General features: G+C 45.9%; 1 protein-coding gene across 7 annotated transcripts; it reads right to left on the bottom strand.

Moving 5' to 3' along the window:
• Window positions 1-243: 243 nt before the first annotated feature.
• Window positions 244-6,094, bottom strand: IGFL3 (IGF like family member 3). Of its 7 annotated transcripts, none has more exons than XM_026014135.2 (4): window positions 5,951-6,094; window positions 4,708-4,758; window positions 4,350-4,617; window positions 244-1,438 (listed from the first exon to the last, which is right to left on the bottom strand). In XM_026014135.2, the coding sequence occupies exons 1-4, from the start codon at window positions 5,973-5,975 to the stop codon at window positions 1,423-1,425; spliced, it is 360 nt and encodes a 119-aa protein (XP_025869920.1). In that variant the 5' UTR covers window positions 5,976-6,094; the 3' UTR covers window positions 244-1,422. The 7 variants fall into 7 exon arrangements, with proteins under 7 accessions (XP_025869920.1, XP_072611395.1, XP_072611404.1 ...); XM_072755294.1 differs by having other exon boundaries at window positions 4,406-4,617; window positions 5,951-6,089; XM_072755303.1 differs by having other exon boundaries at window positions 4,350-4,629; window positions 5,951-6,089.
• Between the last annotated feature and the right edge of the window lie 8,854 nt (window positions 6,095-14,948).

A 14,948-nucleotide genomic window follows, 5' to 3' on the forward strand; every position in this document is an offset into this window, starting at 1 on the left:
GCCCCTGGCCATTTTAAATTGGTCAGAGGAGGATATTTATTAATATTTTATTAAAGTGGGATCCCTGGGTGGCGCAGCGGTTTGGCGCCTGCCTTTGGCCCAGGGCGCGATCCTGGAGACCCGGGATCGAATCCCACGTCGGGCTCCCGGTGCATGGAGCCTGCTTCTCCCTCTGCCTATGTCTCTGCCTCTCTCTCTCTCTGTATGACTATCATAAATAAATAATAAAAAAAAATAAAAATAAAATAAAAATAAAAATATTTTATTAAAGAAAAGTGACCAGGAGATTTCCAGGGATTTTTTTTTATCCAGGGACAGGGGAACACCTAGCATTACAAGGGGAAACAAAATGTAAAAAGAGGTGTGAAAACAAAAGCTACTTTGTAATTATATTCCATGAGTCATGCTTTGTTCATTAAAATGATCCCATTTAAATGCTTATTCAGCTTTATTGAGGGATGATTGACAAATGTTCATTTGGTATGTTTTAAAGTATTCAATGGCATGATTTTATACACGTATACATTGTGGGATTATTACTGAGATCTAGATAATGAACACATTAGTCACCTTACAAAATTTAACTTTTTTTGTGTGTTGTTGATGTGGGAAACAAAGGCAGAAGAGAAATTATTGAATTTCCTTACTGCCTACAGCCCCTGACAAGTCCTTGAAACAGGCAGCTATCTTCCTCCAGGGACTCAGCTGCCTCGATGTTGACACTATGCTAAGGGCAAAAGGCAGTCTTAGCCTGACACTCCCCAGGATCCTGTGAGTCTCCTTTAAACATACAGAAATTCCTTTGGAAACTTCCTTTGTCTCTGTCCCACACCCCCCACCAAGATGTATGTTGGCGCTTATACTCCAAGCATTGGCCAACTGTATACATCTGGAGGGTCTCATGACTGAGTTTTTACTAAACATTAATAAATGACCTTTTCCTAACAATAGCCAGCCTCCTCAGGGTCCTGGAAACCTTGTTTGCAAAATGCCTGGGAGGTTTGTGCTGTGGGTAACCCCCTTCCAACTTGAAAGTATATAATCAGTCACCCGTCACAACCCAGTGCAGCTCTTTTCTGCCTACAGGTCCTGTCCCCATGCTTTAATTAAACCACCTTTTATGCACTGAAGATGACTCAAGAATTCTTTGTTGGCCTTTAGCTCTGAACCCCAACACTTTCTACATCATTGTTAGCTTTAAAAATAGACTTGGCCAGTTATTTTATCAGCAGGAGATGGATGTATTGGGAGAATAAAAGAGAACTGCAATCCCGGACAAACAAACAGTGGTCAAACTACAGGCATCTGGAATTCCAAGTGTGGTGGTTTCTCACTGGAGGAGCTGTTGCCTGGAGGGATGAGGAAAGCAGCTTCCTTCTGCTGGTAACTGGTATCCACGTGCAAGATAAAGTTCATCCAAGGTCAGGTTTCTCTCTTCCTGTTGGGTGTGCAATTGACTGTGAATGGTGGGACGTGAGAACTCCTCCTGCCGGGACCTCCCCACTTAATTTAATTTATTTAATTAAATTTTATTTATTTATTCATGAGAGGCGCGCGCACGCACACACACGCGCGCACACACACACACAGAGAGAGAGAGAGAGAGAGAGAGAGAGAGAGAGAGGCACACAGGCAGAGGAAGGAGGCTCCATGCAGGGAGCCTGACGTGGGACTTGATCCCGGGTTTCCAGGATCACACACTGGGCTGAAGGAGGCGCTAAACCGCTGAGCCGCCTGGCCTGCTCTCCCCACTTCATTTTAATGAGATTTGCCATTACTAATTTTCACAATATATATTTATAGTGGGATGATTACTAGATAACATTCATCACCTCACACAAGACCTTTGTGTGTGTGTGTTTTCAGACTGCTTAAGATCTCATAGCAACTTTTAAGTATATAATACCGTATATATTATTAACTGTCGTCACTGTACTGTATGTGAGAGCCTCAGAACTTACTCTTTTTTTTTTTTTTTTTTAAGATTTCATTGATTTGAGAGAGCGCATTAGTGGGGCAAGAGGCAGAGGGAGAGGATGAGGCTCGATCCCTGGACCCCAAGATTATGACCTGAGCTGAAGCCAGACGCTTAACCAATTGAGCCACCCAGGTGCCCCTCAGAACTTTTTTTTTTTTTTTAAGATTTTATTTATTCATGAGAGACAGAGAGAGGCAGAGACACAGGCAGAGGGAGGAGCAGGCTCCATGAAGGGAGCCTGATGTGGGACTCGACAGGGATCCCCCCTCTCAGAAGTTATATTAGAAAAGTGTGTGGTTTTGACCTCAATCTTCATTTCTGCCTCCTCCCAGCCCATGGCACCCACCATTCTATCTCTGCTTTGTTTCTGTGAAATCAGCTTTTTGTTGTTGTATATTCTACGTATAAGTGATATTCTACGCTATTTGTTTTTCTCTGCTTGGCTTCTTTCATTTAGCATAATGCCTTCCTGGTTCATTGATGTTGTCACAAATGGCAAGATTTCCTCTTTCATGGTTGAATGGTAGTGCGTTGTATTTATGATGTATACCACATTTTCTTTATCTGTTCATCTGTCAATGGGCTTTTAGGTTGTTGGATATGGATATCTTGGCCACTGAATAATGCCACAGCAAACGTGGGTGGGCATCTGTCTCTTCAAGATAGTGATTTTATCTCATTTTGTAGGTAGTTGAAGTTAGAAATAAAAATATCAGTTATTTTACCAGCGCCCTCACCACCCATTTTTTTTTCGGGAACAGAGAATTGGAATCTGACACACATGAGCCCTGGCAAAACCACAGGCAAGTCCAGAAAACAAAGGGGAGACTCATCCTTTACAGAGGAAAGTGGGGAGGTGGGCAAGACTGTTATATAGGAGAGGCCCATTGGAGTAAACTGGGGGTTCTCAGTGCAGAGGCTTCTCATTGACTGCACTGTGACAGTCTCACTGGCTGGGTTCTTGCCAGGACAGAGACTTCCTCTTGCTGAGGTAGTCATGTAGGCTTCTCCCAGTTAGTTCTGTGAAGGGTTGTGTGTGGTATAACATGAAAGTTTCCCCTTCTGGGCTCCTGACTCCATTTTTTTAAAAAAAGATTTTATTTAGTTATTTGAAAGAGGGGGAGAGAGCACAGTGGGGGAGGAGCAGAGGAAGAGGGAGAAGCAGACTCCCTGCTGAGCAGGATGCCCAATTCAATCCCAGGACCCTGAGATCATGACCTGAGCCGAAGGCAGATAATCAACTGACTGAGTCACCCAGGTGCCCCTCCTGACTCCCTTTTTTGTTTTTAAGATTTTATTTATTTATTCGTGATAGACATAGAGAGAGAGGCAGAGACACAGGCAGAGGGAGAAGCAGGCTCCATGCAGGGAGCCCAATGTAGGACTTGATCCCGGGTCTCCAGGATCAAGCCCTGGGCTGAAGGCAGGCGCTAAACCGCTGAGCCACCCAGGCTGCCCTCCTGACTCCATTTTAAGTGAGGTTGACTTTATTCAGTTTCAGAGGGGATTAAGACAGTAAGAAAATGAAAAGAGAAGTCTTGATTTTATAAATTCATGCAACATGAAGCCATCAGATCTTCTAGAAACAGCTTTCTAAAAATAACTAACTTGGAATAAATATTTTGCATCAGTAAAAAAAAAAACAGCTTTCTAAATTTCACAGGTCTTTGGTTGATTTGTTCTTTTTTTTTAATTTATTTTTTCCATTTCAAGATACACATGCAAAATTTTCTAGAAAAGGGTTTTCATCTCATCCTTATATTAATACTAATACCCTAAAACTCAAATCCCAAGCATCTTCCTTACGATGCCTCAGCAGCTCAGGAAGATGGTATCATCCCTGTTTTACAGATGAGGGACTGAGGCACAAGGCAATGTAGGTCGTGAAGGAGTCTCTGAATGTCCCAAGATGGGCAGCACAGGGCCAGCCCACAATCAGCTTCTCTGTTTTCCTACCTACCCTGCCGAGGTGAGGGGGGCTAGTGGTATAGGTTGGGGTGTCTGCTGGCATGTGGAAAACATCATCACATTTTCATAAGGAGCTCATCTAGAAAGGTTTCCTTCAGCCACAGAGAAAGAAAAATTAGGAAATTATGAGACACCGACAAGGAAAAGAATGGAAAGATTCCAGAAATGGGCAGAGAGAGAACAACAGGACAGGGCTGGGGCAGGAGAGGCAGTCTGGTTGGCTCAGTAATTAGAGTGTGTGGCTCTTGATCTCGGGGTCAGGAGTTCAAGCTCCACACTGGGTGTAGAGAGTGCATAAATAAACTTAAAAAATTAAATAGCAGAACAAGGCATCCTCTTATGACCTTCTGTGTCCCTCATCCCTCCTTCCTTCCCTCAGTCATGAGCAGTTAGGGGCCTTTACCTGGGGCAGTTCGTGGAGATAGGGGATGAGAAGCATTGGGACTTGTCACCCAGTACCTTCAACTTCACGACAAACTTCTGGGAGCCGAAGGAGTCAGGACAGCAGAGCTCCATGCAGGGCCAGAAGGTGCAGTTGGGGCCACAGAGACGAGTCCGGTTCAGAGGCAGGACAGTGTCATAGTCACAGCACTGCTCCAGGGGGTTGTAGATCTGATCCCCACACCGGGGAGCAGGCTGGCACAGCCACAGCCCTGAGCCCACGGGGGCATCTGGTGGAGACACTGATGATGTGAGTCCAAGGAGGAACAGATACCCACTTTCCAAGGGCAGCCTCCTCCCTCCTCATTCTTTGTCCTTACCTGTTACTACTTGTGAACACTGGAGGAAGAAGAGTGCTATGCAGACAGGAACTGTGGGAGAAAGAAAAGGGGGCTCTTGCACAGTTCCCAAACCGAATTGCAACATGTGGGGGGCTTCCTGCACACACAACACCAAACAAGTTCCAAGGTATCAGCAGTGTCTGCTAATTCAACTCTATTCTGACACTGTCTGTGCAGAGATAGATTCTAACAGGTTAAGGGCTTAGTCCTACAAGACCATACCCCATAGCACCCCGCAGATGCTAGTTACAAGCCCCAGGCCAGTACCTCTGCTTCTGACCCATCAGCTACAGATTGGAGATTCCAGCAACCTTCTCCTTAGGTTCTTTCAGTTTACTAGAGTGGCTCACAAAACTCAAGGGAACATCTACCTACATTTACTGGTTTATTAAGGGATGTGATAAAAGATAGGAATCAATAGCCAAATGAAAAGATACATAGGGTGAGGTCTGGGGAGGGGTTGTGGACCATCTATCCCCCTCCAGATGCGCCACCCTCGTCAGAGCCCATGGATTCACCAATCTGGAAGCCCTCCAAACCCAATCCCTTTGGGTTTTCATGGGGCTTCATTGAAAAATCATGATTGACAAAGTCATTGGCCATTGGCCGATTCAGTGTCTAGCTCCTCTCCCCTCCCTGGAGCTAGGGAAGGTGGGAATAAAAGTTCCACTCCTTCATGCACAGGGTTGGTCCCCCTGGCTACCAGCTCCCATGCTTGGGTGGGGTCCAAAAGTCACCTTCATTATTAAGGCACCCATCTCACCTTTATGGCTCTGAATCATTTTCAGGAATGCTAAAGACCAGATATACCATGGGAAATAGATTTTGGTTATCTCAATGACCAAATAAATATTTCTTATTAATCATATTGCAAGGTGTAACATGGGGTAGAGAAAGTGGTCAAGGGGTCCTCAGGGAAGGCAGATGAGTATGGAAGAAGCCCCAGGTTAGGGGGATTTAAAGGTGTGGATTTTGGTTTCCTCAGCCAGGCCCTGTGTAGCTGCAGCCTGCCAGGCGAGGGGCATTCAGGGAAGACTGAGTCCTCAGCCTTGGCTCCCAGACAGAAGGTTTCTGGATTGTCTAAGAATGGAGCGGTGAGGCAAGATGAGGTGAGATGCTCCTGAGGCGACCAGGGGTGGGGAGGAGATGGGAATGATGTTGAGATTTGGGAGCTGCACTGGGGATGGGGTGAGATGATGCTAGCATTCGGGGTCCTCCTTACCTAAGATGGAGCTTTGTGGTGTCATCGCTTCTGAAGAGGCTCTAGGACAGCGAAGGAGAGAGTGATCAAGTCTGGAATTTCTGTAGGCAGCTGCCCCAAGCTTTTGTCACCAGTTTCTGATTGGGCATTCAGATCAGGCCACCCTTCAGCTAGCTCTTCAGATTCTTCAGGAATCACTAGCACATAGTTTCTCTAGGAGGGGACTGGCTGGTCTGCTCAGGAGGTGTGAGCTCCTGAAAGCAAAGTGTTCCTAACTGACTCATTGCTGCTTCCTGGTCTACTCGAGGCTTCCCGTGGCTGCAGCTTGGCCCTAACCCAGCTTGAGGTGCTCAAGAGTTTCCACCTGGGCACTGAATGGAGTGAAGACTCCCTCATAACAACACTCATTCCACATTCCCAGGCTCAGCCCCCCCCTCCCCCAATTCAGTTTCCCAGCTCGGGCCCAGTGACATACACATCTTGGTTCCCACTCCAAAACTAATTCTCTAAATTAAAAAAGTTTTTAAATTTTTTATTTAAATCCAATTAATTAACATATAGTGTAATTTTAATTGCAGAGAGAGGTCAGTGATTCATTAATCTTATGTAACACCCAGTGCTCATTACACAGTGTGTCCTCCTTAATGCCCATCACCCAGTTACCCCATCCTGCCACCCCTCTTCCCCTCCAGCAACCCTTAGCTTGTCTCCTATCATAAATAGTCTCCTTATGGTTTGTTTCCCTCTCTGATTCCATCTTGTTTCATTTTTTCCTCTCTTCCCCTATGATCCTCTGTTTTGTTTCTTAAATTCCACATGAGTGAAATCATATGATATTTGTCTTTTTCTGATTGCCTTATTTCCCTTACCATAATACATCTAGTTCCATCCACATCATTGCAAATGGCAAGATTTCTTTTTTTATGGATGAGTAGTATTCCATTGTATATATACCACATCTTTATCCATTCATCTGTCGATGGACATCTAAGCTCTTTTCAGTTTGGCTTGTGGACATTGCTGCTATGAGCATTGGGGTGCAGGTGCGCCTTCAGATCAGATCACTATTTTAAATATTTTATTTATTTATTCATGAGAGAGAGAGAGAGAGAGAGAGAGACAGAGACACAGGCAGAGGGAGAAGCAGGCTCCATGCAAGGAGCCCGATGTGGGACTCCATCCTGGGATTCCATGATCACACCCTGGGCCAAAGGCAGGTGCTAAACCACTGAACCACCTAGGGATCCCCTGTATCTAAATGCTTCAAGTTTATTTTTTTAGTGATCTCTACGCCCAGTGTGGGGCTTGAACCCATGACCCCAGAGATCAAGAGTCTCACACTCTTCTGCTCTTCCTCTGGGCCAGCCATGAGTACCCTAATCCTCTAAATTTTAAGGTCAGTCATATGCATAACTAACGTGTCAGCTCAGCCCCCTTTCTGGGCTGACTGCATCCAAGCTGCCTCAGACTTCTCCTGTTCCTCCTCCCCAGGAAATCACCACATTCCCTAGAATCTTAAACCCGTTTCCCCCAAGAGTGCTGTGCGTACTATCTCTCTAGCCAGAGGACTTGATTCCATCCTGGGTCCTCTCTTAACCTTTCCCTCCCTCAGGGTGGGCTCCTTGAGGGAGACCTCTGGCTGCCCTGTCAGCCCTACCTCATCCCCTCTCTTCTCCCACTGGCTCTCTCATTTGCTGTCTGCATTCTCATTCGCCTCTGCTCACGTGGAGCCCCATGTGAGTCCAGACGGGACTAGGTGGGCTGTGGCTCCCAGAGAACTCCAGGCTGGGGCCCTACTGTCCTGCTGCTTGGGCCACAGCAGCTCTGTCTCCTCCATTGTCCCTGATGAGCGCTCACCTCATGTTGTGCTAGCCACACATGAGACGTGGGGACAAATTCTGACTCCCTGTGGCACCATCTAAACTTCATCCCCGGTCTATTTCAAGCGATGCTGCCCCAGCCTTAGGTTTCCAGAATTACTTTTTATTTTTTTAATTTTTTTAAAGGTTTTATTTATTTATGAAAGAGAGAGAGAGGCAGAGACACAGGCGAGGAAGAAGCAGGCTCCATGCAAAGAGCCTGATGTGGGACTTGATCCTGGGACTCCAGGATCACGCCCTGAGCCAAAGGCAGACGCTCAACCACTGAGCCACCCAGGCATCCCCCAGAATTACTTTAAAGTTAAGATGAAGGTTGCTCACTGTCCCCTTCCCCAATGGGAGGGTTTGTCACAGATGAGCTTGTGCTTAGAGTGCAAATGAGGAAAGATTCTTGGGAGATCTCTTTTAAGTGGAGACACCCTCCTCAGTCTGGATTTGCCCAAGGAGGAGCAGCCTTGGCTGGAGAGGGGGGTGGGATGCTGCTTAGGTATTGTGGAGGACATGACAACTGAATCCCTCTTGCTTCCCTATGGCCAGTGTGACAGAGGCCACAATCTGTAGCTGATCTGGAGGTACTTCCCTCTCAGAGTGGGTGGTCTTCGTCTCTTCCATTATCCTCCTTGGATTCAATTCTCCACAGGGTATAGGTTAGATGTTAATACTATCATTATGCATGTGTTGAGAAGGAAGACCTGCCTGCAGTGTTCTAGACGCCAGAACCCACGAGTCGGACAGTTGTGTCTGCATGTGCATGCATTTCCAGCATGGGTACCTTGAATCGCCTGGAGCCAACTGAATAAAAATTCCTATCCCAGTCTCAAGGTTCCAGGATCTATGCCCACCTCACTGATGATGTGGGGAAGGAACACATCCCTTAGCATAAGGTGAGCCCGAGACTCCAGGAGAATGGGACCAGAGCTACCCTTGGCGGGCATTGGGTGCAGTGCAGGGCTGCCTTGAGCATGGACCAGTAAGGAGCATCTGCCTTCGGAGAAACTGATATGTGTCTGGGTCCTGATGGTAAACATTAGGCCCATTCATAAAAACACGAGCTGTCAGGTATCTAGAGTGTGCCAAAGGGTTTAGTATCTTTTTAATTTTAATCCTCAAAATCCTGGAAAGAGAGGCTATTATTAACTTCATTTTACAGAGGAGGAAAAGGAGGTAAAGATGCGTGCCTACTGTTATGCAGGTGATAGGGGCATAGTTAAAGAGTCTAACCAGGCCTGGCTACTCTGAAGACAGGTACCCCATTCTCTTCACTCTGGAGTGTCACTATCCCTCAGCCTGCTCTTCCAGCTCGTCTAGGCCCCTTAATTACTCATCACTCACCTGGGAACAAACAGTGCCTCCCTTCTCTCCCCAGTAAGGCAGGCAGTGGGATCTTCTGAAGTACCAATATGAACCAGTTCCTCTCCTGCTTATACCTGTCCGGGATCCCCAGGGCCTTAGTCTGGCATTCAGACCCCTCACTGTAGCCTCTAGGCTCTTTGTCATCTAATGTTTGCTGATCTGTCTCTTCTCTGATGGTTTCCACTCGTGCGATACTCCTTTTCTTCTAAGATTTCTCCAAAGCCGGCCTCTCTGCCACTTCAATTTACCATTAAATTTTCATTATGGATTCCAACAATACCTTGCACTTGGCTGGATTAATACCTATCGACTGACCACTCTTTCTATGTCCTGCCCTGTGCTGGGGGCGCAGCAGGGCCCAGGACATCCTTGGTCCTGTCCTTCTGGGGCTCACAGTACATGGGGAAGACAGACTCATCCCAAGACAGTGACAGCCCTGGATGGGTACCATGAGGGAGTCCAGAGGGTCAGAAAAGACTTCTAGAAGAGCCATGGGATTAGCATAAGCAAAGATGTGGGGGTAGAGTAAAGGGGACTTCAGAGATAGACCTCAAAGGTGTTGCGCCAGGTCAGACATTACCCATGGGCTGAACACTCAGTGAGGTTCCAGGGCATGTGGTGGGTACATGGCCTATGTCCAGGCCTGCCAGCTCCAGTCCCCGCTGAAACAGAGTTGACACACCACTGGGAGAGAACGCCAAAAACAAATAAATGAAGCAAAAGCAAGCCAATGATTTAAAAAATCAGATTGTAATAACAGCTAAATGTTGTGCCCAAGATTGCGAATCCGAGAAACCACCTAGGCACTGACACCGATGCAAACACACGAGGGTTTATTTACAAGCTCGAGCTTGGGTCCAAGTATACCCGACACAGCGGAACAGGGACTTGGACCCTGAAGTGGGTTACAGCTGGTTTTTCTATAGGTTTTTTTTTCAGAAGGGGTGGAGGAATTTCTCAAGTTCTGTTTACATTCTGATGTGGGGCTTTCAAGGGCATTGAGCTCTGTTCTCATTCTAATATGGGACTTTATACCACAGGTGTGGGCTCTGTTGTCTTTCTGATAAGGGATTCTCTGCCAAGGGCAATTCTGAGCTCTGTTGTCTTTCTGATATGGGATTACTTGCCAAGGACATTGAGGACATTCTGCAGTTTTTTCTATAAAGTTCAGCTCTTATTCACAGGGGCCTAAGATGGCTGTACTTGTGCTAATGCTAAACTTGAGGTGGAATGGCCTTGATTTTTCTCGGCCTCTACACTAAGAAGTCACATGAGTGTGGAGAAAGAGCAAGAGAGAGAACTAGGAAGAGACCTAGGAAGCTAACGTTGTGGAGGAAGACATGGACGAGAGAGATCTGAAGAAGCCAGCCATGAAAAGGGAGTTCCAGGCAGGGGGAATGGGAACAGCAAGTGCAGAGTCCCAAAGTCTGGTTTGGCCATGCTGGGATGGCAGCAGGCCAGGGAGCCTGGAGCTAAGGAGCAAGGGAAGGGGGCAGGGGGGCCACATAGGCCATGGGAAGGAGTAATAATCATTATTGAAGTTTGAGTACTTATACTCCTGGCCTTGCCCAGAGCATTTTACATGCATTACTTCATTGGATGCTCACAATCACTAGAAGGGCAGTACTATTTTGCCTGTATTTGAAAGAGGAGGTCACAGAGACTCAGGTGGGGTTAAGTAATTTGCCCAAGGTCTCACAGTCATGACATGAAAAAGCTGGGATTTATGCTAAGACTTTAGGACCCCACCCCTTGGTTACAATATCCTCAAACCTCAGGAAGCTTTATTGCCTGTTGTTTGTTCACTGTGGTGTCCCCAACACCTAGAAGAGGGCCCGGTTCACTGCTCAGGACACATTTGTTAAGGGATTACGTGAACAATGTGCATTTAATAGAGAAGGAAATTAAAGTTGGATACATAGAGGTTTCCAGATGACACAAGGTCATAAAACACTACTAGGATTTAAACTTGGGACTGCCTTATTCCAAAATCTTGGCTACCCTGTATCCCAGTGGGGAGGCATCATTTCCTCAGGGTAATCCCACTACTGGCAAGGCCCCTCTGGTTCTTCCTCTGGGTAAAGGGCACCACCCAAAGAGGCCTCACCCAAAAGAGGCCTCCTTGGGCCACTGCAAAGGTAAAGGTGGAGGAACAGAGCAGAAGGGCTGAGGCCCCCTCCAGTGACTGCTGTAGGAAGCTGCCAAGAGTGAGAAGCTGCAAAACACAGTCCCCTTCCCAGGTGCCACCTCAGACAGGAACCTCTCCCTCCTCGGAGCAGACCATCTGGGAAGACCTGGGAGAGGGGCAATCTGTGGAAGTCCCAGGTCACTAATAATGTGATATCCATTGAAATTCCATTCCTGGAGTTTTTTGTTGTTGTTGTTGTTCAAAATTCAATGCTTCACTGGGAGCCGAAGAGTTTTTCAGCTAAAGCAAACAGTATATATGGAGGTAAGGGTTTTAAGCATGAATCTTTTTTTGCGTTAATTCTGATTTAAAAAATACCGCACTGATATATTACTGATCTTGATCGCAGAGGTTTTCTGTGGCACCTTCTTAAATTTTGCTCACAAAGTATATAACATAATTGCTTCTGTTACTGAATTACACTTGTCCTGACCCTGCATGAAGGCATTCTAGAATTATGTTTAAGAACATGAGCTCTAGACTTAGTTTGGATTCAAGTCCTGGTTCTCTTTTTCACTAGCTTTGTGGTCCTGGGCAAGCTGCTTAACTTCACTGTGCTTCACTCAATTTTCTTATCTGTAAGTGTGCTGTAAGAATTAGCACCTAATATAACCGTTTGTTGCAAGAATAAAATAAGATAACATGCATAAGAAAATTTAGGCAATATTTTACACATGTTCTTGATCCATGTTAATCATTAGTATTAGTCTTCAGAAAAAAATTCATGAATTAATTTATTACCTCTTTGCCAGTAGCCAACGTATAGGTAATGTTCTAAGAAATTTGTTGTTTTATTTTATTAAGATTTTATTTATTTGAGAGAGAGGGAGAGAGCTCAAGTGAGAGAGAGCACAAGAGGGGTGAGGGGTAGAGGGAGAAGCTGACTCCCCATTGAGCAGGGAGCCTGATGCTGGGTTGGATTTGGGGGCTCCAGGATCATGACCTGAACCAGACGCAGACACTCAACTGACTGAGCCACCCAGGCACCCCTTAATTTGTTTAAACTCTTCTGTCGCTCTTGCATGCTTTTCATTTTTCAGTCACAGCAGTTTTAGACTCTCAGCCTCTTGACAGGCAAATTAATAGTTTAAGGATTTTAAAATTCAGATAACAGATCTTGGCTTACAGTAATAGCACACTAAGTGATTTATTTTTCTTAAGATTTTTAAAATTTTTTTATTCATAGAGACAGAGAGAGAGAGAGAGAGAGAGAGAGAGGCAGAGACAGAGGGAGAAGCAGGCTCCATGCAGGGAGCCCGACGCGGGACTTGACCCCAGGTCTCCAGGATCACACCCTGGACTGAAGGTGGCGTTAAACCACCGAGCCACCCGGGCTGCCCACACTAGGTGATTTAGATCAACCTTCTTGCTGAAGACAACATAAGATGCTGGACAAGGTATAAAAACACTTTAAAAACATCAAGCATCAAAGATCTGATAAATCAATGAGAAATAACTAACCAAGTTCCAGGAGAGGATGGCAATTTGAAGAGTAAATCTTGGAATTTGGGGACACCTTTACCCCAGACTCATTTGCCAATTCCAAAGAGCAACACCCCTCTCCCCAAGAGGCTGGACATCCCCCTGAATGTCAGAGTTCAAGGCTGTCCAGGATGGGGACCGTGGTAAAATTTCTATACTTTTGGTCCACCCAATCCTCATACATTTATTCTGTGGAGTTACTTTTCCCTGTGCCCTAGATGAAATTGAAGGTGAATCTCTATATGTATCTGGATCCTTTCAGGTCATAAAATGCAAGCTATAATTTAAAAAGTTTTATGTAGGGGCCGCTGGGTGGCTCAGTGGTTGAGCATCTGCCTTTGGCTTGGGCCGTGATCCCAGAGTCCTGGGATCGAGTCCTGCATCGGGCTCCCCAGAGGGAGCCTGCTTCTCCCTCTGCCTGTGTCTCTGCCTCTTTCTCTTTGTGTCTCTCATGAATAAATAAATATTAAAAATCTTTTTAAAAACCCACCAGTTTTATATAAAGTGTCAAGACTACAAACATGATATTTAAGAACAAAACTTACCCTGTACCACACGGTTCTTCTGTAAGTTGGAAACATGGCTGTGATGGGAACATGGCCATCTCTGCACCTGACTTTATTCCTCCTCCTTCCACGTGTTGCCTGTGGCTTTGGTCTTTGGAAAATGGGGGAGGACAACTTCTTACATGACTGTCACCTTGTGAAGATCTAATAAGGTGTTCATTGATATCCTATCATGGATGGTTCCCAAAGCTGGGTTCACGAGTGTGTGACCTGCACTTAAAAGGGCTTTGAGCTTGGTTTAATGTTTTGCTGTCATCATTTTGAACTTCTTAATAGGTTTTGAATGGAGGACACCACATTTTTATTTTTCACTGGGCCGTGCAAATTCTGTAGCTAGTTTTGCCCTCACTCTGGGTGCCAAGAGAGCTCACTTGGACTTTCCTTGGTGAGGGCAGATGAATCTTTATTCTGGAAGAGGCCAAGTCCTTTCTCAGCCCCAGGCAGCCAGCTGTGCTGGACTCTGCTGAGTGTCCTCTCATTTGCATGGTCTTCCAGGACTTGGCCTCATGTGTCTGTTTTTATTCATGGGCACATGTCTGGTCTAGAGGGATCACCCCACCCTCCCATCTCTGCTTAGAAATACTTGTGGCTGCAGGGTGCTCAGTGTAGCCTTTTCTTCCGTGGTCCACCGTACAAGTACCTACACAAAAACTTGCTTTTACGTTTTCTAGCTGCAAGTCAGAGAGCAATCCACCATGTCCTAGGGGGCATACATTAAGTCCTTGAAGTCAGTGGGCACCTTAAAGTCCCATCTCTAGACTTCAGTGAACAGAGAAGCAACCTGCCAGCCCTTCCGTTTTGGAACTCACACAACACCAAAACGGTCTTCACAATTCCTCCTTCATCCCCAACTTCCTCTTCTTCTATGATCCCAAACTGAATAAATCCTTTTGTGGTTTCCTATCATATTTAAAATAGAATTTGGGGGTGCCTGGGTGGCTCAGTTGGCTAAGTGTCTGCATTCCACTCAGTCATGATCCCAGGGTCCTGGGATCAAGCCCCACATTATGCTCCCTGCTCAGCAGCAAGGAGCCTGCTTCTTCCTCTGGCCCCCACTCCCACTTGTGCTCTCTCTCTCTCTCTCTCTCTCTCTCTCTCTCTGTCAAGACAAGATCTTAAAACAAACAAACAAACAAACAAAAACCAAAAAGCCAGAATTCAAATTTTGATCCCTGTCCCAAAGGCTTCTGAGTTTCCTCATACCCATTGCCCCTGACCTTCTCCTACCCTCTGCTCCTCCTTCTCTGACTATTCTGGCCTCCTCCCTACTCCTTATAATATGCCAAGAAAATATACTGATGTGCTGTATGAATTACCACTTGACACCAGCTGTATACATTGAAGAGTTCCTTGGAGTCTGCAATATTGTGTACATTTAGAAGTTTTCCTAATAAAGATATTTGGCCATGTCGGTAATAAGAGCATCCCCATCCGGCAGCCATTGCATGGTAACCCAAATAAGTTCCCGAATATCAAAGACAGAGCAGAGTATATACAACACAGAATAACTGGTCATTAGATGTTAGATGTTGCTGTGACAAGAGTTATTA

The sequence above is a fragment of the Vulpes vulpes genome, chromosome 1 (genome assembly GCF_048418805.1).
Source record: "Vulpes vulpes isolate BD-2025 chromosome 1, VulVul3, whole genome shotgun sequence".
NCBI classification, from domain to species: Eukaryota; Metazoa; Chordata; class Mammalia; order Carnivora; family Canidae; genus Vulpes; species Vulpes vulpes.

Bases quoted from the DNA above. Each gene is read 5' to 3' on its own strand.
- IGFL3 (XM_072755287.1), bottom strand. From the start codon at position 5,975: ATGACACCACAAAGCTCCATCTTAG. The intron at 4,759-5,950 runs GTAAGGAGGACC...TTTCTCCCACAG, and splicing joins ACCACAAAGCTCCATCTTAG to TTCCTGTCTGCATAGCACTC. The intron at 1,458-4,349 runs GTAAAGGCCCCT...CACCATTCACAG, and splicing joins ATCTCCACGAACTGCCCCAG to TCAATTGCACACCCAACAGG.